At 48.2% G+C, this 27374-nt stretch overlaps 1 protein-coding gene across 6 annotated transcripts in view; it reads left to right on the top strand.

Annotated features, from left to right (window-relative positions):
- The window catches only part of nfixb (nuclear factor I/Xb), a 376438-nt gene that overhangs the window by 12805 nt on the left and 336259 nt on the right, over nucleotides 1–27374 (top strand). For 2 of the 6 annotated variants that reach the window (XM_078235068.1, XM_078235067.1), the window contains exon 2: nucleotides 21309–21442. In XM_078235068.1, coding sequence (XP_078091194.1) covers nucleotides 21416–21442 — 27 coding nt within the window. In that variant the 5' untranslated portion in view covers nucleotides 21309–21415. Of the gene's footprint in view, nucleotides 1–20986; nucleotides 21443–27374 lie in introns of those variants that run through there. The other 4 variants (XM_078235072.1, XM_078235071.1, XM_078235069.1 and 1 more) reach the window with 4 other exon arrangements.

Genomic DNA, 27374 nt, shown 5'->3' on the forward strand with positions numbered 1-27374 from the left:
CTAACCTGCACATCTTTGGACACTAAGGGGCAATTTAGCATGGCCAGTCCACCTAACCTGCACATCTTTGGACACGAAGGGGAAATTTAGCATGGCCAATCCATCTAACCTGCTCATCTTTGGACACTGAGGGGCAATTTATCATGACCAATCCACCTAACCCACACATCTATGGACACTAAGGGGCAATTTAGCATGGCCAAACTACCTAACCCGGACATCTTTGGAGTGTTGGAGGAAACTGGAGCACCCGCAGGAAACCCACATGGGGAGAATGTGCAAACACCACACATGCAGTCACCCAAGGCCGGTTTCGAATCCGGGTCCCTGGCACTGTGAGGGCGCAGTGCTAACCACTGTGCCACCCCATTTTATTGATTGAATTTAAATTCCACCAGCTGCCATGGTGGGATGTGAACCTCCATTCCTCAGGATTGCTAATCCAGTGACGTTACCACTGCACCACCATCTCCCACTCTTGTCTCTCTCAATCCTTCTCCGACCATGTTTCTAGCCTCTGAGTCAGAAGGTTATGGCTCAAAGTTGCAGAGATTTGAGTACAGAGATCTTAGCCGAAAGCGTCAATGCAGTAATGAGAGGATTCTATTCCATTGGGAGCCCTATCGTTTGGACTAAACGCCAAGGCTCCAACTGCCCTCTCAGGTGAGATGCTAAAGATCCAACAGTCATTATTCTAAAGAGAAGTGCAGAAATACTTTCCAGGGCAGCACGGTGGCACAGTGGTTAGCACTGCTGCCTCGCAGCGCCAGGGACCCCGGTTCGATTCCCGTCTTGGCTCACTGTCTGTGCAGAGTCTGCACATTCTCCCAGTGTCTTTCCTCCGGGTGCTCTGGTTTTCTTCAAAGACGTGCGGGTTAGGTGGATTGGCCATGCCAAATTGCCCCTTAGTGTCAGGGGAACCAGCTAGGGTAAATACGTGAGGTCACGGAGATAGGGGTTGGGTGGGATTGTGGTCAGTGCAGACCCAATGAGCTGAATGGCCTCCTTCTGCACTGTAGGGGCTCTAGGACAACATTTATCCCTGAATCAACATCACTAAAAAATAATTATCCTGCCATTGCCACTGGGGTTTGAGTTCCATGCTTCCTACTTTACAACAGTGACGACATTCTAGAAAGTGCTTCATTGGCTGCATAGGTCCTGAGTCCACGAAAGGTGCGATAGAAATGCGAACCCTTTCTTTCAAATCTTTTTTTGTTAATCCGCAAATCTATCTTCCATGCTTTCCACCCCGGGACTGCAGATGTGCCAAAACCGTTTTTTGATTTGATTTATTATTGTCACATGTATTGCGATACAGTGAAAAGTATTTTTTTTGCACGTTATTCAGACAAAGCATACTGTTCATAAAGAAGGAAAGGAGAGAGTGCAGAATGTAGTGTTACAATCATAGCTAGGGTGCAGAGAAAGATCAACTTAATGCAAGGTAGGTCCATTCAAAGGTCTGACAGCAGCAGGGAAGAAGCTGTTCTTGAGTCGGTCGGTACGTGACCTCAGACTTTTGTACCTTTTTCCCCGACGGAAAAAGGTGGAAGAGAGTATGTCCGGGGTGAGTGGGGTCCTTTTTATTATGCTGGCTGTTTTTCCGAGGCAGCGGGAAGTGTAGACAGTCAATGGGCGGGAGGCTGGTTTGCGTGATGGATTGGGCTACGTTCACGACCTTTTGTAGTTTCTTGTGGTCTTGGGCAGAGCAGGAGCCCATACCAAGCTGTGATACAACCAGAAAGAATGCTTTCTATGGTGCATCTGTTGGTGAGAGTCATCTCCTATTCCTCCTGCAACCTTCAATCGCTACAGTTCTGAGACAATTATAGTAACATGAAAAAGGTGGACTTCAACACATCGTCACTTCTGCGCAGGGTTGTAGGAGTGCTGCCCTGCCAGAGATACCATTTTCAAGACTCCGAATATGCAGGGTTACGGGGTAGAGCCAGGGTAACATCAGCCGGAGAGTTGGTGCAGGTGTCATTTGGGCCAAATGGCCTTCAGCACGTAATAAAAAAGGCAAATGGGATGTTGGCATATATTGCAAAAGGACTGGAGTATAAAAGTAGAGAAGTGTTGTTGCAATTGTACAGGGTGTTAGTGAGACCACATCTGGAGTATTGTGTCCAGTTTTGGTCTCCTTATTTGAGGAAGGATGTTGCGGCATTGGAGGCAGTTCAGAGGAGGTTCACCAGATTGATTCCGGGGATGAAAGGGTTGACGTATGAGGAGAGATTAAACAGTTTGGGTTTGTACTCGCTGGAGTTTAGAAGGACGAGAGGGGATTTGATCGAGGGATATAAAATTTTAAAAGGGATTGATAAAGTAAATGTAGACCAAATGTTTCCTCTTCTGGGACAATCTGGAACAAGAGGTCACAGGTATAGGTTGAGAGACGATAGATTTAAAACTGAGATGAGGAGGAACTACTTCTCGCAGAGGGTGGTGAATTTGTGGAACTCGCTGCCCCATAGCGCGGTGGAGTCTGAATCGTTGAATGGTTACAAGGAGATAGATATATTTCTAAATAAAAGGGATAAGGGGAAATGGGGCAAGAGGTGGGGAGGGGGATTTGAGACCAGGGAGAGATCAGCCATGATCTGATTGAATGGCGGAGCAGGCTCGAAGCGCTGAATTTGCCAACTTCTGCTCCTAATTCCTATGTTCCCATGTTCTGCACTGTAGGGAATCTATCATCTGCTCCACTCTCCCCAATGAACTTTCTCCCATAGAGATAGGTATGGAGTTTCTCATGTCCCTACACAATTTTCAAAGGCCCTGTTTCTGTGTTGGAATATCTGATCTCAACTGATGTTAGAGCTTTGGAGAGGAATGCCAATGATTCTCTCCCTTAAGACCATGAGACATCGGAGCAGAATTAGGCCACTCGGCCCATCGAGTCTGCTCTGCCATTCAATCATGGCTGATATTTTTCTCATTCCCATTCTCCTGCCTTTTCCCCATAACCCCTGATCCTCTTATTAATCGAAAACCTATCTACCTCTGTCTTAAAGACACTCAATGACCTGGCCTCCACAGCCTTCTGCGGCAAAGAGTTCCACAGATTCACCACTCTCTGGCTGAAGAACTTCCTCCTCATCTCTGCTTTAAAGGATCGTCCCTTTAGCCTGAGGTTGTGCTCTCTGGTTCTAGTTTTTCCTACTAGTGGAAACATCCTCTCCACGTCCACTCTATCCAGGCCTCGCCATATCCTGTAAGTTTCAATGAGATCCTCCCTCATCCTTCTAAACTCCAACGAGTACAGACCCAGAGTCCTCAACCGTTCCTCATTCCTTCCACCAGGCTGCTCCCAGTCTTTCATAGAATTATTGAGTTGAAGAGTGACAGTTTTTCCTTTTGTGTGATCTCCTTGCATACTAACGTACTACTTCTTTGGGTTTCTTGAATTCTGACCACTGATATGGAACATCTTCTTTCATCAGCTCATAGAGTCAGCGGACGGGATCTTATGGCCTCACTCAACCTGAGACCGGAAAATCCCACCTGAGGTCAATGGACCTTCCCATTGTCCACCCCTTGCCCGCTCCAGGGCGGTCGAACTCTGGCCATAGAGTTTTGCAGCACAGAAAGAGGCCCTTCAGCCCATCTGGTCTGTGCCACCCATCAACCATCTATCTATTCTAACCCCATCTTCCAGCACTTGGCCTGTAGCCTATAGAGTCATACAGCACATAAAGAGGGTGCTTCTGTGGGTTTGAGATGTTTACCTTATTAAGTTTATTTATTAGTGTCACAAGTAGGCTTACATTAACACTGCAATGAAGTTACTGTGAAAATCCCCGAGTCGCCACACTCTGGTGCCTGTTCGGGTACACCAAGGGAGAATTTAGCACGGCCAATGCTTCTAACCAGTACGAATTTTGGACTGTGGGAGGAAACCGGAGCACCCGGAGGAAACCCACACAGACACAGGGAGAATGTGCAAACTCCACACGGACAGTGGTTAGCACTGCTGCTTCACAGCTCCAGGGGCCTGGGTTCGATTCCCGGCTTGGGTCACTGTCTGTAAGGAAGTTAAAACTAGAGGACACAGCCTCAAAATAAAGGGGGGTCGGTTTAAGACAGAGTTGAGGAGGAACTTCTTCTCCCAGAGGGTGGTGAATCTCTGGAATTCTCTGCCCACTGAGGTGGTGGAGGCTACCTCGCTGAATATGTTTAAAGCGCGGATGGATGGATTCCTGATCGGTAAGGGAATTAAGGGTTATGGGGAGCAGGCGGGTAAGTGGAACTGATTCGCTTCAGATCAGCCATGATCTTATTGAATGGCGGGGCAGGCTCGAGGGGCTAGATGGCCTACTCCTGCTCCTATTTCTTATGTTCTTATGTTCTAACCCTTTCTTGCTCTTTGGGCCTTCCAGCTCAGGGATGGCCATGACTTTTTTCAGAGCCTGGCATTGACCCCTTCAGGTACGTACACCATTCTGAAGAACTGCCACGTCCACATTTGGCCACGTTTCGTTCGATTCCAGTTTTTTAGCTTCTCTCCGTGGCTTCACTTGGATGATGGTCATATCCTTCTTCCTCTGCATCAGAGATTTGGATACCATCAGCCTTGCTGAGTGCCTGTTTGCATCCTCAGTGTGTGCCTTGTCTACTTTCTGCTGCAATGCGCTCTGCCTCACTTTAAGGCCAAAATGTAGGCGTGGAGTTTTGTACCACTGAAAGGGTGTGTTGCATATTGTCAACAGCAAAGATTTTTCATCGAGATTTATGTTCCAGTAGTTATTTTTGGCATTAACCTGCTGAAACCTGTTGCCTTTGGCAGTCCTGAGGTGATCTTTTCCAGGTAGTGATTCCCCTTATTGCTTGATTCAATTCTTTGGATTCTAAGCAAATTCCCAGGCGTTTCTTTGACTTCCGTCTCACCACAGTAGAATTTACCCAGTCTGTGATTCTGCTCATCCTCTTTGTCTTCTATCTCTTGGATCTCACTTTCCAGATTTACTTTCAATTCTATTGGTATCTGGGTGGGATGGTGGCACAGTGGTTAGCACTGCTGCCTCACAATGCCAGGGACCCGGGTAAGATTCCCGGCTTGGGTCACTGTCTGTGTGGAGTTTGCACGGTCTCCCCGTGTCTGCGTCGGTTTCCTCTCGGTGCTCCAGTTTCCTCCCACACACCAAAGATGTTCAGGTTAGGTGAATTGGCCGTGCTAAATTACCCCTTAGTGACAGGGGGATTAGCTAGGGGAAAGACGTGAAATTAGTGTCTTCGATATTTGCACTGCCCTGCACTGGGCGGCACGGTAGCACAGCGGTTAGCACTGCTGCCTCACAGTGCCAGGGACCTGGGTTCGATTCCCGGCTTGGGTCACTGTGCGGAGTCTGCACGTTCTCCCCTTGAGTTTCCCCCGGGGGCTCTGGTTTCCTCCCGTGGGCGTACTGGTTAGGTGCTAAATTCTCCCTCAGTGTACCCAAACAGGCGCCGGAGTGTGGCGACTAGGGGATTTTCACAGTAACTTCATTGCAGTGTAAGCCTGTGACACTAATATATAAACTAAAACTAGACAGGAAACAGAGGATTGCTGCTGGAAACGTAGTGTGGATGAAGGTCTCCTGTTTACGTAGAGAGACTGGGAAACCTGGTCTTAATCTCTCCAGAGCCAAGAAGGCAAAGAGGAAGTTTAATAGAATCCTTCAACATTATAAGTGGTCTTAATAAAACAAAGAGAAATTGTTTCCACCGCTGACCCAGAGGATGCAGATTTGAGATAACAGTGAAAGGGCTGGTAGCACAGGGCATGGGGAAGCGATGGCCAAGTGGTATTATCGTTAGACTATTAATCAGCTAATGTTCTGAAGACCCGGGTTCAAATCCCGCCACGGCAGATGGTGGAATTTGAATTCAATAAAAAATATCTGGAATTAAGAATCTACTGATGACCATGAAATCATTGTCGATTGTCGGAAAAACCCATCTGGTTCACTAATGTCCTTTAGGGAAGGAAATCTGCTCTCCTTACCCGGTCTGGCCTACATGTGACTCCAGAGATACAGCAATGTGGTCGACTCTGAACTGCCCTCGGGCAACTAGGGATGGGCAATAAAAGCTGGCCCAGCCAGCGACGCCCATGTCCCACGAATAAATGAAAGCGTCATAACAATATTCGGGAGTCTGCTTAGCTCAGTTGGCTGGATGGCTGGTTAGTGATGTAAAGCGATGCCAACAGCGTGGGTTCAATTCCCGTACCGGCTGAGATTAGTCGTGAAGGCCCCGCCTTCTCAACCTGAGTCTGAAGTGTGGTGATCCTCAGGCTAAATCACCATGAGCTAGCTCTCCCCATCAAAGGGGACAGCAGCCGAGGGTCATCTGGGACTGTGGCAACTTTACCATTGGTAATGTTACTGGACTAGGAATGGATATGGCTGAATTGATGTACTGGAGGCAGAGTTCAAATCCCACCGTCACAGTGGCGCAGTGGTATTATCATTGGGGCCGGTAACCCAGAGATCCTGGGTTCGAAACCCACAATTGCAGAATTCAATTTTTAAAAATCCAGAATTAAGAATCTACTGATGACCATGAAACCATTGTCGGAAAAATCCATCTCGTTCACAAATGCCCTTTAGGGAAGGAAACCTGCCATCCTTACCCGGTCTGGCCTACATGTGACTCCAGAGACACAGCAATGTGGTTGACTCTAAACTGCCCCTCTGTTCAAGGGCAATTCGGGACGGGTAACAAATGCAAGCTTTGTCAACAAACCTCACATCCCAAGAATGAACGAAGTGATAGAGGTGGCAATGAGGGCAATTATTTTATGCAACAGGTTGTTCTGGTTTCAATAGTTTTAAAGTTTATTTATTAGTGTCACAAGTAGGCTTACATTAACACTGCAATGAAGTTACTGTGAAAATCCCCCAGTCGCCACACTCCGGCACCTGTTCGGGTAACACTGAGGGAGAATTTAGCACGGCCAATGCATCCTAACCAGCATGTCTTTCAGACTGTGGGAGGAAACCGGAGCACCCGGAGGAAACCCACGCAGACACGGGGAGAACATGCAGACTCCGCACAGACAGTGACCCAAGCCGGGACTTGAACCCGGGTCCCTGGTGCTGTGAGGCAGCAGTGCTAATCACTGTGCCACCGCGCTGATATGGAACATGGAGCGAGATTCTCCAGTCGCATGTTTCCCCTCGGCGGGAGGTGGCGTGTTGTTTGCCAGTGGTGGGATTCTCCAGTCCCGCCACTGTCAATGGGAATTCCCATTGATGTCACCCCATGCTGGCGGGAAACCCACGGGTGGGGTGGGGGGGGGGGGGGGGTGCACTGCTGGTGGAAGCCGGAGAATTCTGGGTGTGCAGCCTGAGAGGATGGTGGAAGTAGATGCAACCTTAATTTCCAAAAGAAAGTTGGATAAAGACTTGCAGAAGGAAAACATTCGCAGAGCTGCGGCGATAGAGCGGGTCTAAGTGAACGGCCCTATCAAAGAGCTGACACAGGCTTGATGGGCCGAACAGCCTCCACCTGTGCTGGAAGATGCTATGATCCTACCAAGGCACAGAGTTAGATTTACAGCTATGGATATTTGGGATAGAGGAAAAGAACGTTGGTGGTGCAGTGGTTAGCACTGCTGCCTCACAGCGCCAGGGGCCTGGGTTCGATTCCCGGCTTGGGTCACTGTCTATGCGGAGTCTGCACATTCTCCCCGTGTCTGCGTGGGTTTCCTCCGGGTGCTCCGGTTTCCTCCCACACTCCAAAGATGTGCAGGTTAGGTGGATTGGCCATGCTAAATTGCCCCTTAGTGTCCAAAGATGTGCAGGTTAGGTGGATTGGCCATGCTAAATTGCCCCTTAGTGTCCCAAGATGTGCAGGTTAGGGGGGTTGGCCATGCTAAATTGCCCTTTAGTGTCCAAAGATGTGCAGGTTAGGTGGATTGGCCATGCTAAATTGCCCCTTAATGTCCAAAGGTGTGCAGGTTAGGTGGATTGGCCATGCTAAATTGCCCTTTAGTGTCCCAAGATGTGCAGGTTAGGGGGATTGGCCATGCTAAATTGCCCCTTAGTGTCCAAAGATGTGCAGGTTAGGTGGATTGGCCTTGCTAAATTGCCCCTTAATGTCCAAAGATGTGCAGGTTAGGGGGATTGGCCATGCTAAATTGCCCTTTAGTGTCCAAAGATGTGCAGGTTAGGTGGATTGGCCATGCTAAATTGCCCCTTAATGTCCAAAGATGTGCAGGTTAGGTGGATTGGCCGTGCTAAATTGCCCCTTAATGTCCAAAGATGTGCAGGTTAGGTGGATTGGCCATGCTAAATTGCCCCTTAGTGTCCAAAGATGTGCAGGTTAGGTGGATTGGCCGTGCTAAATTGCCCCTTAGTGTCCAAAGATGTGCGGGTTCGGTGGATTGGCCATGCTAAATTGCCCCTTAGTGCCCAAAGATGTGCGGGTTCAGTGGATTGGCCGTGCTAAATGTAAGGGGTTATGGGTATAGAGCGGGTAGGCCCTGGGTAAGGTGCTATTTCGGAGAGTCAGTGCAGACCCGATGGGCCCAATGACCTCCTTCTGCACTGTCGAGATTCACTGGCTCTGTGGTCTCAGGTTAATACTGTAGCATTACAGAGCTGATTTGATATCAATGTGCGTATAATAGGAGATGCCTTTCTTTCTCCATGATGGCATCAAAGCATGTAATTGAATATACAACACTGAATAGCTGTGATGAAGGTGCGGTCCTATTGTGGAGAATGTTCACGCTGGCGGCATGAGCCAACGCAACTTAATATTTTTTTATAGTGTGTAAAAATGAGGAATTTTAAAGCAGTTCTGAATCTCAGTCTATCGTGGATTCAGCAAAGGTTATGACCTGTAGTTTAACAGCTGTCCCCTTCTGTGACATGGCTGGCCAAGTTAATGCCACGTTTCCAAACATACATTCTTTCTCAAATCGGATATTAATCCAAGAAATATGCAGTGTTAGTCTGGAACGGATGTGTCCGGGAACTCCACTAATCTGACAGTATTTGTAACTTACGAGGGTTCAAAATTCCTCATCCTGTTTTCAGGTCCCTCCATGGCCTTGCTGCTCCTCTACCCCTCCCTATCTCACAGAATTGTTACGGCGCAGAAAAAGGCCATTCGGCCCATCATCTCTGCACTGGCCCTCCAAACGAGCATCGGGACTTAGTGTCAATCCCCGGCCTTTTCCCCGTAACCCCTGCACATTGTTTCATTTCAAATGATCATCTAATTCCCCCTTGACTGCCTCGATTAGACCTGCCTCCACCACACTTCCAGACAGCGCTTTCCAGGCCCCAACCACTCGCTGGGTGAAAAAGGTTTCCTCACATCACATTTGCCTCTTTTGCTTTCAATCTGTGTCCTCTTGTTCTCGATCCTTTTCCGAGCAGGAATCATTTCTCCCGATCTACTCTGTCCAGCCCCCTCAAGATTTTGGACATTTCTATAAAATCTCCTCTTAGCCCTTGTGTGTATATGTATGTGCGCATGCTTGCGTGTGTGTGCACACGTGTGTTTTTAAAATTTGTTCATTGGATGTGGGTGTTGCTGGCTGGGCCGGACACACACACACGCACACACACACACACTCACACACACTCACACACACTCGCTCACACTCACACACACACACACACACGCACACTCGCTCACACTCACACACACACACACACTCACACACACACACACACATTCACACACACACACTCACACACACTCACACACACACACACACACACACTCACACACACTCACACACACTCACATACACTCACACACACTCACACACACTCACATACACACACACACACACACACACTCACATACACACACACACACTCACACACACACACACACTCACATACACACACACACACACACACACACACTCGCTCACACTCACACACACTCACACACACACACACACTCACACACACTCACACACACGCTCACACACACTCACACACACACTCACACACTCACACACACTCACACACGCTCACACACACACACTCACACACACACACTCACACACTCACACTCACGCACACACACTCTTTCACGCACACACTTGCACACACACACACACACACTCGCACACACACACTCACACACTCACGCACACACACACACACTCACACACACACTCGCACACACACACTCACACTCACACACACACTCACACACACTCACATACACACTCACGCGCACACACTCTGACACACACACTCACACACACCCACACACACACATACGTACACACACATGCACTCATGCACGCACACACACACATATACACACACACACATATACACACACACATTCACACGCACACTCACACACACATTCACATAAGTTGAGAGGAGATTTTATAGAGATGTGGACTAATACTAAAAAAAGAATAACCTTCAGTTATCCCGATGTCTTGAGACTGGGAGTTGGTTGGGGGGGGGGGGGGGGGGGGGAGGAGGGGGGGGGGGGGCGGGGAGGACCTTTAACGCTTTCCTTGGGTGCTGTACTATCCTTTTCTCCCAGCTCCTCTGATTTTCTCCACACTGCTAAATGTGCCCACTTGTACTGAGGGGACTGTTCCTTACACAAGCTGCCCGCTAGCGCCTATTCCCCCATTCCTGGGCAGCGGGGAGTGATGAATTACTCGCCTGTGGGAGAAGAAAGACTGGCATTTGTATAGCACCTTTAATAACCTCAGAGCGCCACTTGGCAGCCACTGAGGTACTTCTGAAAAGTTCTGTTGTTGTTGCAATGAGGGGAAGCACAGCCGCCAATGTGTACACAGCAAGATCCCACCAACAGCAATGGCCAGGCAAGCTGGTGTGTTGGCGAGATTGATTCGTTCATGTCCAGGACTCTTCCCAGAGCTCCCACCTCCTCCTTGACAAAGTGCCGCGAGATGGTTCTTGTTCCCCTGGGACGGAGCATGAGTTTAATATCTCTGCCACAAGGCGCTGCCCCTGACAGTGCAGCACTCCCTCAGTTTGTATGCTTGGGGATCTGGAAGGGGGACTTGAACCCAACCCACAGTTGAGGGGGGTGGGGGGGGCAGGGGCAAGGGTTCTACCCACTGAGTCCAAACTGGCATCACGTCTGGCTTGAGCTTGATCCTGCCCTGCCCTACTTCCCTCCAACTGCACACATTCCAACAGGTGGCATCAGTGTCTAGGAGCCCGGGCTAACAGTGTGCAAGGAGGGCAGAGCCCTATCGTGGCACCGGGTATCAGCAAAGAACAAAGAACAGTGCAGCGGCGCAGTGGTTAGCACTGCTGCCTCACAGCGGCAGGGACCCGGGTTCGATTCCCGGCTTGGGTCACAGTCTGTGCGGAGTCTGCATGTTCTCCCTGTGTCCGCGTGGGTTTCTTCCGGGTGCTCCGGTTTCCTCCCACAGTCCGAAAGACGTGCTGGTTAGGGCGCATTGGCCGTGCTAAATTCTCCCTCTGTGTACCCGAACAGGCGCCGGACTGTGGCGACCAGGGGAATTTCACAGTAACTTCATTGCAGTGTTAATGTAAGCCTTACTTGTGACTAATAAATAAACTTTAAACTTTACCACAAGAACAGGCCCACCAGGACTGTGCCAACACATGACGCCTTTCTAAACTAAGGACCTTTTGCCTCTAAGCGGTCCGTATCCCTCTATTCCCGGCCTATTCATGTATCTGTCAAGATGCCTCTTAAACATTGTTGTTGTATCTGCTTCTACCACCCACCTCTGGCAGTGCATTCCAGGCACTCACCACCCTCTGTGTAAAGAACTTGCCTCTCACTTTAAACTTTCCCTCTTTTACCTTAAACCCTATCTCCCCCAGTAATTAACATTTCCACCCTGGGGAAAAAGATTCTGACTATCCATTCTATCCGTGCCTCCCATCATCTTGTAAGCTTCCATCAGGTCGCCCCCTCAGCCTCCGACGTCCAAGTGAAAACAAACCAAGTTTGTCCAATCTCTCCTCATAGCTAATACCCTCCAAACCAGGCAACGTCCTGGCCAACCTGTTCCCTCTCCACCAACGAGCTCTCCACGAAGAGCCACACAGATAGTCCTCAGTGTCAAAGGTCAGAATTATCAAAGACTGAGGAAACGTGGGCTATGAAGGAGTCTTCGAACTCCTTGGAAGTGAAATGTGTCCCATTCTCACTCACGATTGACTCAGGCCTACTAAATCATTGAATCCCTACAGTGCAGAGGAGGCCATTCGGTCCATCGAGCCTGCACCAACTCCCAGGGTCTATCCCCGTAACCCCACATATTTATTCTGTTAATCCCCCGACACTAAGAGGCAATTTGGCATGGCCAATCCACCTAGCAATGACCAAAGAACAGTACGGCGCAGGAACAGGGCCTCTGGCCCTCCAATCCTGCGCCGATCATGATGCCTGCCGAAACTAAAACCGTGTGCACTTACGGAGTCCGTATCCTTCCATTCCCATCCTATTCATGTATTAGGTGGATTGGCCATGCTAAATTGCCCCTAAGTATCCAAAGATGGCTCACAACAGCAGATTAAAGTCAAATAGGTTTATTTGGTAGCACGAGCTTTCGGAGCACTGCCCCTTCATCAGGTGAACCTAACCTGCACTCACCTGATGAAGGAGCAGTGCTCCAAAAGCTTATGCTACCAAATAAACCTGTTGGACTTTAACCTGGTGTTGTGAGACTTCTTACTGCGCCCACCCCAGTCCAACTCCGGCATCTTCACATCATGTCCAAAGATGTGCGGGTTAGGTGGATTGGCCATGCTAACTTGCCCCTTAGTGTCCAAAGATGTGCAGGTTAGGTGGATTGGCCATGCTAACTTGCCCCTTAGTGTCCAAAGATGTGCAGGTTAGGTGGATTGGCCATGCTAACTTGCCCCTTAGTGTCCAAAGATGCGCAGGTTAGATGGATTGGCCATGCTAAATGCATGGGGTTACAGAGATAGGGAAGGGGTAAGATGCAATGGGCCAAGCGGTCTCTTTCTGCACTGTTGGGATTCTATGATATAAAGGTGGCACGATTCTGATGAAAAGTCAACAGCAATGGAGTGGTTGAAGAGAGATTTTATTGCAACAGGTACTTTAACAATGCTCGGATACAGGAAGCTTTTACTGTGCTGTTGCTACCTGTCGTCAGCTGTAACAAAAGCAGAGAGCTGATAGCAGTGAAGCAGGTGGAAGTACGAATGTCAATATTGATAAGCAATTTATTAGTGATGCTGCGATCTCAAAAGCAATTTAACTGTTCAGCTATGTCGAGAGAAATAGCGATGGTAAAACACAAAGAAATCAATATCAACTATTTCCCTCTTATTTATTTATTTTATTTATTAGTGTCACGAGTAGGCTTACATAAACATTGCAATGAAGTTACTGTGAAAATCCCCTAGTCGCCACACTCCGGCGCCTGTACGGGTAACACTGAGGGAGAATTTAGCACGGCCAATCCACCTAACCAGCACATCTTTCGGACTGTGGGAGGAAACTGGAGCACCCGGAGGAAACCCACGCAGACACGGGGAGAAGGTGCAAACTCCGCACAGACAGTGACCCAAGCCGGGGATTGAACCCGGGTCCCTGGTGCTGTGAGGCAGCAGTGCCAACCACTGCGCCACCGTGGAAACAACAATGACTACCTACCATTATACAGCCCCTTTGACATGGCAAAATGTCCCAATGCGCTTCAACAGAAGTGTCAGCCATCAAAACATTCAGTTGGTTTGAAGGAAAGCGGGGCATGGCGGGAGGGACACGGATTGTGGTTGATGGCAGGATCGGATTTGACACTGCTGCCTCCCATGGTTGAACAGCCCTCCGACACGCGCTATCTGCTCTTGCACTCAAAGGGCTGACAGCTTTGCTGTAATTGCTGTAAAAGTGCATGCTGGGAATCTTTAGTGTGGTAACGTGGCCCCTTTAAGGGCGATCTACAGCGGGCCACGTAATCGGACCTATGGAAGGGGCCGCCTGGGAAACTGAGCCAGTCGGGAGCGATGGCGCGCGTCCTGGGATGGGGAGGACCCTCAGTTTGAGGCGAAGAGAGTAGACTTGTATATGGGTCCTGTCAGACCCTTATCTTGTATATAAATATTATATTAGATAATAAACCGTTTCTTGTTGGAACAAATCGCCTTCGAACTTAGTTTCGGAAAGGGTTTCAAGTTGAGAATCGGGTGAAGGGAGAGAGGATGGAAACATCTTTTCCATATTCCAACAAAGTCACAGCGAATAGGAAAAGATTTAATCAGATTTCCCAAACCTTGGCATTTAAAACTGTTAGCCCATGGTGTATAATAGCGCAGTGAGATTATAAGCTGCCCCCAATACTTTATAATTAAATGGGAGGTAAACTCGAGCATGGAGAGCTGCAGTGCTGCTGTTTGGTAATATTAATGGACATGTTAGTGCGCTTGTTGAGATTCCTTGGCTATTTTCATGAAGCTTTTAAGCCAGTTAAAATAAACACGCTTGGTTGAAATCAAAGGGACATGGATTTGATATGAACAGATTTATGCATCTGTCATGATTCTTCATAGAATCATAGAATCCTTACAGTGCACAAGGTGGCCATTCGGCCCATCGATTCTGCCCTGACAAAAATCCCACACAGGCCCTATCCCTGTGACCCCACGTAGTTACACTGCTAGTTCCCCTGACACTAAGGGGCTATTTAGCGTGGTCAGTCCATCTAACCCGCACATCTTTGGACACTAAGGGGCAATTTAGCATGGCCAATCCCCCTAACCTACACATCTTTGAACACAAAGGGGCAATTTAGCATGGCCAATCCACCTAACCTGCACATCTTTGGACACTAAGGCGCAATTTAGCGTGGCCAATCCACCTAACCCGCACATCTTTGAACACAAAGGGGCAATTTAGCATGGCCAATCCCCCTAACCTGCGCATCTTTGGACACTAAGCGGCAATTTAGCATGGCCAATCCACCTAACCTGCACATCTTTGGACACTAAGGGGCTATTTAGCATGGTCAGTCCATCTAACCCGCACATCTTTGGACACAAAGGGGCAATTTAGCATGGCCAATCCCCCTAACCTGCACATCTTGGGACACTAAGGGGCTATTTAGCATGGCCAATCCAACTAACCCGCACATCTTTGGACACTAAGGGCCATTTTCGCATGGCCAATGCACCTAACCTACACATCTTTGAATGCTTAGGGGCAATTTAGTGTGGCCAATCCATCTAACCTGCCCATCTTTGGACACAAAGGGGCAATTTATCATGGTAAATCCATCGAACCCGCACATCTTTGGAGTGTGGGAGGAAACCGGGGCACCCGGTGGAATCCCACGCAGACACGGGGAGAATGTGCAAAGTCCACGCAGACAGTGACCCAAGCCAGGAATCGAACCCGGGTCCCTTGCGCTGTGAGGCAGCAGTGCTAACCACTGTGCCACCATGCTGCCTTTGTTCCACAGTGTGATTCCAACTCCCTATGATTTGTGCATTCATCTAAAGATGCCAGTATATGGGGAGAGGTGTGAGGAAAGTGCGTCAGTGTTGACTAGGCCTGTTAGACCCGAGTTGCATCATGCTCCCAAGTGGCTAATAATGCTAGCTCATAGAGGAAATGAGTGAAACGGGGAGAAAAAAAATACTTCTCAGCCAATCACAGCTGCCTGAGCAATATCTCTCCATCTCCTTACAATAAAATGTAAATATATGCGTTTATAGAGCACCTTTAACCTGGTTTATAAAGCTCCAAGGAGCTATTCATGGGATTGTTATGAAACAGATTTTGACCAAGCCACATAAAAGCCACATAGCAACAGGAGGAGGACATTCAGCTGGATCATTCCTGACCACCTCCAGAGATAGCAGGACAACTTGGTCAGAGAGGGCGGTTTTACGGAATGCCGTAAAGGATGAGAATGAGGTAGAGAAGTGGACAGAATTCCCGTGTTCAGGCCCCGTGCAGCTCAGGCACGGAGGTCAGCACTACTGCCTCACAGCGCCAGGGACCCGGGTTCGATTCCCGGCTTGGGTCACTGTCTGTGTGGAGTCGGCACGTTCTCCCCCGTGCCTGCGTGCGTTTCCTCCGGTTTATGGTGGCCCAGGTTCGATTCCCGGTTTGGGTCACTGCCTGTACAGACTCTGCACGTTCTCCCCGTGTCTGCGTGGGTTTCCTCCGTGTGCTCCGGTTTCCTCCCACAGTCCGAAAGATGAGCTGATTAAGTGCGTTGACCGTGCTAAATTCTCCCTCAGTGTACCCGAACAGGCGCAGGAGTGTGGCAAATAGGGGATTTTCACAGTAACTTCATTGTCGTGTTAATGTAAGCCGACTTGTGACACCAATAAACAAACTTAAACTCCATAGAATCCTCACAGTGCAGATGGAGGCCATTCAGCTCATTGAACCTGCACTAACAAGAATCTTACCCAGTCCCTAGCTCCATGAAAATACCCTGCTAATCCCCCTGACATTAAGGGTCAGTTTAGCATGGTCAATCCATCTAACCCGCACATCTTTGGACTGTAGGAGGAAACTGGAGCACCCGGCGGAAATCCACGCAGACACAGGGAGAACATGAAAACTCCACACAGAGTCACCTGAGCCGGAATTGAACCCGGGTCCCTGGCGCTGTGAGGCAGCAGTGCTAACCACTGTGCCACCAAGCCTCCCCTTAATTGATTGAATTTAAATTCTACCTGGGGCATTAATCTGGGCCTCTGAGATGTTCCTCCAATTAGAAGGGGAGGCGGTGGCCTAGTGGTATTATCGCTATACTATTAATCCAGAAACTCAGCCAATGTTCTGGGGGCCCGGGTTCGAGTCCCGCCACGGCAGGTGGTGGAATGTGAATTCAATTTTAAAAATACGGGATTAAGAATCTACTGATGACCATGAAACCATTGTCGGAAAAACCCATCTGGTTCCCTTTAGGGAAGGAAATCTGCCGTCCTTGCCTGGTCCGGCCTACATGTGACTCCAGAGCCACAGCAATGTGGTTGACTCTCAACTGTCCTGTTGAAGTTGCCCCTTCAACTAGGGATGGGCAATAAATGCTGGCCCAGCCAGCGCCGCCCATGTCCCACAAATGAATGAAAAAAGCATAACCGCTATGCCAGCCTGTTAGACCCTAGTCAACCTGAAGGAAGTGACTGGAGAGAGCATTTCCCTGGAAAGGAGAAGGAGAGAGAGAGAAGGGGGGAGCAAGGAAAGATCTAAGGGGGCTTCACCATGTAATACCCTGGCTGATTTATTCCCTCTGCTTAGCCACAGTAGTCCTGTCAGAGGCCAGAGAGGGGAGGGTCAGTTGAGCGGCCCATCAGCTGACCACTGGACTGTCCCACTGGGCTTCTGTTTTGACTGTGTGCTATTTTTAGTGGAGTGTGTGTTTAACAGGTTGGTGAAGATTCCTGGCTGTATCAGTTTACTGCAGCTTTTATTGAGGTAACCGGGTTAATGGCTGTATCAGAGAGGAACGCACTAACCAGGGCGATTATACGTACAACACTACAACAAAAATGAAAAATCAGGATAAAAAGACATCTTTGGAGTGTGGGAGGAAACCGGAGCACTCGGAAGAAACCCACGCAGACACGGGGAGAACGTGCAGACTCCGCACCAGAAAAATTTGGCCAGATACAAATAAAATACCCGGTACGGAATCTGCCCCGTCCCGCCTGCCACGGGAATCGTAGCTGGCGGGATAAGGACCATGCAAAGCTCCGTTAATCTCGGATGGGATTTTCCGGTTTTGGTTCACTGGGATCTAACAAGGTGACATAATGGTTGTGCTTTCTTTATTCATTTGTGGGACATGGGCGTCGCTGGCTGGGCCAGCATTTATTGCCCATCCCTAGTTGCCCGAGGGCAGTTGAGAGTCAACCACATTGCTGTGGCTCTGGAGTCACATGTAGGCCAGACTGGGTAAGGACAGCAGATTTCCTTCTCTAAAGATCTTTAGTGAACCAGATGGGATTTTCCAACAATGGCTTCATGATCATCAGTAGATTCTTAATTTCATATCGTTTTGTTGAATTCAAATTCCACCATTTGCCATGGTGGGATTCGAACTCGGAGTATCCCGCACTCGGTGTGTGATAAGTAAAGTTTAATTATTATTCAGAGGATTACAAAAGCAGGGAAGTCATGTTGGAGTTGTATAGAACTTTGGTGAGGCCACAGCTGGAGCACTGTGTGCAGTTCTGGTCGGCACATTATAGGAAGGATGTGATTGCACTGGAGGGAGTGCAGAGGAGATTCACCAGGATGCTGCCTGGGATGGAGCATTTAAGTTATGAACAGAGGTTGGGTAGGCTTGGGTTGTTTTCGTTGGAGCAGAGAAGACTGAGGGGCGACCTGATCGAGGTGTACAAGATTATGAGGGCCATGGACAGAGTGGATAAGGAGCAGCTGTTCCTCTTAGTTGAAGGGTCAGTCACGAGGCGACACAAGTTCAAGGTGAGGGGTGGGAGGTTTATGGGGGTGGTGTGAGGAAAAACTTATTTACCCAGAGGGTGGTGAGGTTATGGAATGCGCTGCCTGGGAGGGTGGTGGGGGCGGGATGCCTCACATCCTTTAAAAAGTCCCTGGAGCACCCGGAGGAAACCCACGCAGACACGGGGAGAACGTGCAAACTCCACACAGACAGTGACCCCAGCCGGGAATCGAACCCGGGTCCTGGCGCTGTGAGGCAGCAGTGATAGCCATTTACCACCATGCAGTTTTAATGTAAGCCTACTTGTGACACTAATAAATAAACTTAAAATTAGGGGCAGCACGATGGCACAGTGGTTAGCACTGCTGCCTCACAGTGTCAGCAACCTGGGTTCGATTCCCGGCTTGGGTCACTGTCTGTGCCGAGTCTGCACATTCTCCCCATGTCTGCGTGGGTTTCCTCCGGGTGCTCCGGTTTCCTCCCAGCGTCCGAAAGATGTGCTGGCTAGGGTGCATTGGCTATGCTAAATTCTCCCTCACTTTTACCCGAACAGGCGCCGGAGTGTGGCGACTAGAGGATTTTCGCAGTAACTTAATGGCAGTGTTAATGTAAGCCTACTTGTGACCAATAAACTATCCCAGGGAGTTCATTTTGTGTGTGTGGGGGGATGGGAGGGGGAGGGTTGGGGGGGAGATGGTTGGTTGGCATTGAGCTTAACAAATGACCACTGCACCCCTTAAGTGTTGTACCTGGCAGCCAGGGAATGATCCATTCAAATCATCAACTTAAAAGGGACCTGCTAGTCAGTGTGACAGACGGGACTGACAAGCAGGCGAAATCTGAAGTGTCAGGGTGGCGATTTGTGTTAAGCAGTATGGTACACACACAAATCTCAGATTTCCACTGAGTACATTGCTTGCACACTCAGAAGTGACTTTCTGGTCAGATTTGAGGAGATGTGGAGGGGGGGTGGGGAGCGGGGTGGCAGTGGATTAAGTGATGGCAAAGAATCTCACGCCCATTTTGGTACCCCTCTGGTTGGTAGTTTGGACACTGGAGGACTCAAAAGACTTGGCTGGGAACCTGGGTAATTAACAGAGGAACGCAGCATTGTTTACTTACAGATTCAGCCCAAATTATTTAAATAAGTGCCCTCGCTTCTGATGCCAAGGAGGATCAGAAAGGGAGGGGGAAGGGGAGGGGGGGGTGGTTAAGTGGCAGAGAAGGGGGAGAATGAACAAAGGCAGTGGAGCTATCCGCTGCTGGGGTATCTGTAAAAGAATAAAGCCCCTCGAAGCAAGGAAGATTTGCAAAACTTGCAAAGAGAATCGCTTTTCAGTCTCTCTCTCTCTGTTCCCTCCAGACAGCCCTCTCTCTCTCTCTCTCCACCCCCTCCTCCTCCTCCTCTCTCTCAGAGTAAATCTGCCCCCTGAATGCCTGGCACCGAGTACCAGGCAGACTGTCCCTGATTGACAGCTCTGGGGTTGGACTGGGAAAGCAGGCGGTAGACGTGACTTGCACCAGAGAGAGAGAGAGAGAGCGAGAGGGAGAGAGATTTTCCAACAAGACACACACAAAAAAAAGGGCTGGAATTTTTTTTGTAGCTTTGCACACACACTGGCGGCCCCCTAACCCTTCCCAGAAAAAAAAAGGCAGCGACCGTGAATTTGAAATTTCTTTTTTGGCAAGCAGGGAGGGAAGGAAAACGAGCAAAAGAAACACAGCAGTTTATTAAAAAAGGGACAAAATTTCCACTTTGATTTTTAATTTCCAAAATTTACAGTGGGGCTGTGGCAATTTTTAAAAAAACTTTTAAATTGGAGCAGTTTAAAAAAAAATCCGGATTGAAATGTTCTCAGAAAGTTGAGATGTTAATGTTTTTTAAAAATTTTAATAAAGTGATACACAAACACACACGACAAGGATTTTCCAACTCAGCCAATTTCGCCCCTCCACCCACTTCTCTTCGGATTAAAAAAGCGGGAGAGGTTTATTTTTTTGGACGGGTTGGGGGTTGTGGGGGGGATGGATTCGACAGTGCAAAAACAAAACAGAACAAAGTTTGGCCGGATCTCGAAGTTATTGTGTGTGTGTGTGTGTGTTGCTGGGAGTTTTAACGTTATGGGAACATGGAGCCATTCTTGCTGTCGTTTGGAGAGTTGGTGGAGAGAGAGGGAGAGAGAGAGAGAGAAATCCAACTCCAATTTTTAAATAAATTAAATATGATTTTTTTTCCTCTCCTCATTGAAGGAGGGAGGGAGGGAAGGAAGGAAGGGAGGTGGGGTGGAGCGGGGGGGGGGGGGGGGTGCAGATTACTCCCAAACAGAGAGCGAATCGTCATACAGAAGGCGACTCTGTCACTGCCTTTCTCGCTCTCTCTCTCTCACACACACACAGGGCTTCCTTTTGCAAGCATCTGATCCCCTTCAGCGGTCTTTGCAAAGTTTGACAAGTCTTCTTGCTCCTTCGTCCACCCCCCTCCCCTCCCCAATCGCTCCCCTCCTTCTACTTTTTTCTCCAACTCCTGGCAAAACCTCCTCTCTCCTCCTTCTCTCCCTCCCACTCTCCTCCTCCCCCCCCCCCCCCCCACTTTCCCTCCCCTTTTCCTCCAAGTCAACATTCGCAATGTCAGTTTCAATACGTCACGTGTAACTGACCACCAGCCACCCCCCACCCCATCCACTTCCACCCCTCCAAAAAAAAAGGGGGGGTGAGAGAGAGAGAGAGAGAAAGTTTTTTTGTCAACAATCCTCGTCTGTGGATTTCCTACTCTGTGTTGCTGTGTGTGTATGTGTGTGTCTGTCTGAGAAACCGGGAGCTTGTACAGTACAGCCTGTATATTTTCCCCCTCTCTCTCTCTCTCTCTCTCTTCCACACACACACACACACACTCCAACGTTGTGTCAACTTTCGTTTTCAGAACTCCACGGCCGGGTTTACAGTTGAGCATGGAAAGTAGACTCCAACACAGAATCTAAGACTGGCAACTCTCAAAAGGAGTCAGAACCACACGGCACCGTAATAATTATGTACTCCCCGCTCTGTCTGACGCAGGTAATGTTCTCGCCTGAATTTGTTCTATTTTTTTTGTGAAAAATATATTGTGGGCATAATGCTTTTGTTCCCCCACTCTTTTTCCCTCTCTCTCTCTCTCCCCACTCCCTCCCCACAGCCACCCTTCCTTTCCTAGTTGTGCGTGCGAGTCTGTGTTTCTCATTTCTCTCTCGCTAAAAAGAGAGCCGGTGGCCACACCAATCCAGACTTTTCTCTCTCTATTCTCCACATGGCTGTCATTTGCAGAAAATGGCGGTTACCCCAAAATTTATATAACTGCACCTCAAATTTGGAATTAATAGTGGGATGGGTAGAGAGAGAGGGAGAGGGAAACAGTGGGATTTGCCTAAATCATTGGTGATTCTTTTGCAATCTTTGTTTTTTATTTTTTTAAAAATAAGATGGTTGCAAAGCTATGTTTGCATGTTTTCCATGCAGAGGATACTATTTGTAATTTAAGACAAGTTGTATGTGTTATCTCTACGCTGTCTGGTAATTGTAACGATGCCTGGTGTCCAGTATTGGAGGGGGAAAGCGTGGGGCAATTATTATGGACTCTCTTGTCAGTTGACACAGCGTCGCTGTGAGAACTTGTGCAAAAGTTCTGCTAACTTTTCTTTGAAAGAAAACGATAAGACAAATCTGGTTTGTAATCTTCCAATTCTAACGGGACCAATTCTGGAAAATGTGTGAAATGCTGAACATCCTTTGACTGCTGGTCTTGTGCAAGTGTGTGATGACTTGTGACTTAAGAATATATATTTTTTAATCAGGACATTATGGATGCTTCTGTAGATGCTGATGGGGGACTGATTGAGTGTGTGGAGGACTCTATTTATAATACATCTATATAACAGATATAAGTATATATATATATATATATATGTGTGGCTTTTCAATGTGGTGTCAGTTGCTTTGCCGAGTCAACTCAATGCAAAAAGCATCCCCAATGCATTTCCAATTGACAAGGCGCTGCTTGGTTCAATAGGACAGCGCATTCTGGTCAGTGCTGAATGGTTGAGAAGTTTAAGTCGCTTGCTCTTCTCTTGAATTGATAGCCGAAGCCAGAAACAGTATTAGCTCCGAGCAACCCTGGGAGAAGTGGGGGGGAAAAAATATAGAGTTAAGGTCTGCGACTATCCCAATTTCCAGTATCCGCTGCTGTATTTGGTTTTTGCTGATTGAGTTAGCAAAGTTGCCTCGATCCTTCCCCCCCAGAGCAAGGACAGTGTAAACCTCAGAATTTCAAACTTTTATTTATATATATATATTTAAAAAACAACGCCACACACCTCCCTTGACTGTAAAAAAAAATAGTTCCCCAAACCCTCTTTGTTTTGGAAGCAAGCATGGTGTAGAATCTTAACACTTCCAGTTTAATTAAAGCGGCTCCTTCAAATCACAGATATTCTACTGCCAAAGCTTGTGTGATTTTTTTTGGTGGGGGGGAGGCGATCTTAATTTAATTTACTGCTCCTATTCTTTCTTTGATTAAAAAAAAACAGAAAAGTGATATTTTAGCCAGTTGTCCCATTACATTTTCGCCACTAACTGTTGGATGATACGGTGTGTGTATGTGTTAAAATAAAGCGACCCCCGACAAAAAGTGCAGATGGAACTTGCTCTAAGACTATATATATATTTTTTTCTTTCAACGCTGTGTTTGCCAATTTAGCCAGAAAACAGCAAGAAAATAAAAAGGGAAAAGCTGATTTATCCCCCTCTCTCTCTCTCTCTCTCTCTCTCTCATATATATATATATATATATATATAAATATATTGTTTTGTGTACTGTTCTGATAGGAAGTGTGTTTTTTTTAAAAAGAAAAGCAAAATAAACCTTTAGGAATAGGAGCGTGGGCTGGGAACACCTGTGTTCTCATACACACACACACCGTGATATTTGCTTCTCAATGTAGAATTCGGACGGAGGAGGTGAGGGCAGATTGTGGTAAATTGACATTTGAAAATGAAAAAACCGCGCTCTCCTGAACTTTTCTCTTCGACAGATCATGCAGATTTTATTTTAAAAAAAATTATACATAATATATCCTCTCTCTCTCTCTCCCTCAACAATCAAGTGTTTGAACACTGCTGCTAAAAGGCTTTGCTGCCGGCTTGTTTTTTTAAATATCCAGACCTATGGGTATTTCAACTTACTTAAAGTGGAGGTGATTAATTACCTATTTGTGACTAAATATAAAATTGATAGCCCTTTCCTCTCTCTCTTTTTTTCGGGGAGAGGGAAAGGAAGCATGAGGTGTCGGGCTCAATTGTCGGTTGACGTGAGAATCTTTATCTGTGTTTCCATTCAGGAATATTTAGGCCAGAGGAACGTGGCCACAGACAGTTTTAACCCCTCCCCTGCTGGATTCGGTGGCTCTACCTCTTTCCCCCTCCGGGCGAATATATTGCATTCGGCTGCGTTACCCCTGTGAACGGGGGAGCGAGTGTAACTGTTGGGGGGGGGGGGGGGGGAGAGAAAAGCTAGCCCTCTCTGGCGTGTAGGCTGTGCTGTGTGTAACCAGCAGTGTGGTGGATGGGAACCAGTACAATATTGCAATGGTACAATGCACGGTGCCACCCCACTAACAGTTTTATATCTTCATTAGATTCGCCCCCCCATTCCCAGTTCCCTCTCCCCCCCCCCCCCCCTCCCCACACCAGTCTCCATGTAACACTTCACTGGGATACCATTTTCCACTCCATTCGGCTGCCCTCTCCAACTATTCCCCCTTCCAAAAAAAAATGACCATGTATATCAGGGAGGGAACTTGTCCTGTATCTGGACCTTGCATTCCCCAAGGCGTGGGATAGCGCTATCCGACGAGGTGGGGCTTCACAACCAAGGGGGTTGTAAAGGATGGGGTGGTGGTGGTGGGGGGCTGGATTATTAGCGACCAGAGGTGGGACCTCCCCCCCCCCCCCGCCCCCAACCCCAACCCTCCTTTGTTGTTCCCCACCCCACAACCCCGGTTGGCGAAAACCCCCAGGACAACTTATCCACCAGCCCAGAGGAGATGGGACACGGGTGAACTGTCAGCTACCAGGGGAACTTCTGGTTAGCATCTGCCCTCTCACCGAAAGCGACAATATATATATATAAAATAATCCCCAAATCAGTTTAAAAGGGTAAACAAAAGTGCCCCTTCAGTGGAGGAAGAACATGTCAGAGAGGCATTGGATTTGTATGTTGGAGGTGCAAGATATTTGTCAAATATCTCTATTATCCCAAAAAAGTTAACTACAGATTAATAAGTGAGGAAAGGCCCTTCTGTACTGTGTCAGTCTATAAATGATATAATCCCAAACAGCACTGATTTATCTATTGACAATACTGTTTATTTAAATTGGATATATATTTATATATATATATATATATCTACCCAGCTGGGAATGCTTCTAGATTCGACGTGTCTGCAAGTACACGTGGACTTTACCTGGACATTATTGGTACTGAACACATCTCTCTGTCACTGCCTGTGCTCGCTAATCATCCCCTCTGTCTGTTAACATCTCTTGTGAGATTGACAAAGGAATTTCTCGCGGGCGTGTTAAGTGTTCCGGTGTTAATACTCAGAGTGAGAGTGTGTGTGCGTGTGTTTATGCGGGGCGGTATCGACATTTGGGGCTGGCAAACTAACGGGATGAGGATCTTTGGACACTAAGGGGCAATTTAGCATGGCCAATCCCCCTAACCTGCGCATCTTTAGACACGAAGGGGTAATTTAGCATGGCCAATCCACCTAACTTTAAACATCTTTGGACAACAAAGGGCAATTTAGCATGGCCAATCCACCTCACCTGCACATCTTTAGACACTAAGGGGCAATTTAGCATGGCCAATCCACCTAACCTGCACATCTTTGGACACTAAGGGTCAATTTAGCATTGGCCAATCTACCTAATCTGCACATCTTTGGACTGTGGGAGGAAACTGGAGCACCTGGAGGAAACCCATGCAGACACGGGGAGAACATGCAAATCCCACACAAACAGTCACCCAAGGCCGGAATCCTACCCTATCGTGGGGCGACTCTATAGTCAGTTGTATTGGTTTTTCTAAGTTTAATTATTCATTTTGCAAGTAGGCTTACAATAATACTGCAATGAACTTACGGTGAAAATACCCTGGTCGCCACACTCCGGCGCCTGTGCGGGTACACTGAGGGAGAATTTAGCTCGGCAATGCACCCTAACCAGCACGTCTTTCGGACTGTGGGAGGAAACCGGAAGAAACCCACGCAGACACGGGGAGAACTTGCAGACTCTGCACAGACTGTGACCCAAGCTGGGAATTGAACCCGGGCCCCTGGCGCTGTGAGGCAGCAGCGCTAACCACTGCGCCACCGTGCCGGATAGTACAGGGACAGTGCCAAAGCAAACCCTCACCAAAACGTTAAAGGAGTTTAACCTATGCCCGGATGGGGAGCTGAGTCATTGCCCCCCATCTCCCCCCACTCTCACCCCCCCTCCCCGCTCCCCCCCCCCCCCTCCCAAGGGGGCCTGTTCACCTGGATTATTTCCCACCCACTCACATTTCGAGATGATTGATCTCAGGGAGCCTGTTTTTTTATATATAAATTCCCAGCGTGTGTGTGTGTTTATAAATATAAAGAGAGTCGTGAATGAGTGCGATGACTTGCCAAACTGGGGAACATGTCCTGAGATAAAATAATTTGTGTAGCATTTTTGTTTTTGCTCTGGACGACCGGGCATGTGAAAAGTCCAATCCAAATGGAGAAATATTGAAACTAAAGATTTTTCCAGTACTGGGCTCCATAGCACCGTACCTTCAGAGTGCAATGGCATTGCTTATTGTATGGGGAATAGCAGATGGTGAAATATAGTGTGGAACATATTCGAGGGGCTTTGGATGTTGGAATCACCCACAAGTAGACGGTTTTCATAATTTATTCTCACTGTCTGTCGCTAATTTTCTTTTGGGAGCGTGTTATTTTCCCGGCAAACCTTTGTGTTCAGATTTCATAGAAACATAGGGCGGCATGCTGGCACAGTGGTTAGCACTGCTGCCTCAGCGCCTGGTTCGATACCCGGCTTGGGTCACTGTCCATGTGGAGTCTGCACGTTCTCCCCCGCGTCTGTGTGGGTTTCCTCCGGGTGCTCCGGTTTCGGGTAGGTGGATTGGCCATGCTAAATTACCCCTTAGTGTCAGGTGGACGAACTAGGATAAATGCACGGGGTTATGGGGATAGAGACAGGGTGGAATTGTGGTCAATGCAGATTCGATGGGCTGAACGGCCTCCTTCTGTACTGTAGGTTTATATGATTCTGTGAGTCAGCACGTTCTCCCCGTGTCTGCGTGGGTTTCCTCTGGGTGCTCCGGTTTCCTCCCACAGTTCGAAAGACGTGCTGGTTAGAGTGCATTGGCCGTGCTAAATTCTCCCTCAGTGTTACCCGAACAGGCGCCAGAGTGTGGCGACTCGGGGATTTTCACAGTAACTTCATTACAGTGTTAATATAAGCCTACTTGTAACACTAATAAATACACCTGAAAAAGATATACAGCACGGAAACAGGCCCTTCGGCCCAACTCGTCCATGCCAACCAGGTTTCCTAAACTGAACTAGCCCCACTTGCCTGCGTTTGGCCCATATCCCTCTAAACCTCTCCTATCCATGTACCTGTCCAAATGTCTTTTAAATGTTGTAATTGTACCCACCTCTACCGCCTCCTCTGGCAGCTCATTCCATACACGCACCACCCTCTGTGTGGAAAAGTTGTCCCTCGGGTTCCTTTTAAATCTTTCCCCTCTCACCTTTAACCTATGCCCTCTAGTTTTGGACTCCCCTACCCTGGGGAAAAGACCTTGGCTATTCACCTTATCTCTGCCCCTCATGATTTTATAAACCTCTATAAGATCACCCCTCATCCTCCTTCACTCCAGGGAGAAGCATTCCCAGCCTATCCA

This window comes from Mustelus asterias, chromosome 19 (genome assembly GCF_964213995.1).
Source record: "Mustelus asterias chromosome 19, sMusAst1.hap1.1, whole genome shotgun sequence".
Classification (NCBI taxonomy): domain Eukaryota; kingdom Metazoa; phylum Chordata; class Chondrichthyes; order Carcharhiniformes; family Triakidae; genus Mustelus; species Mustelus asterias.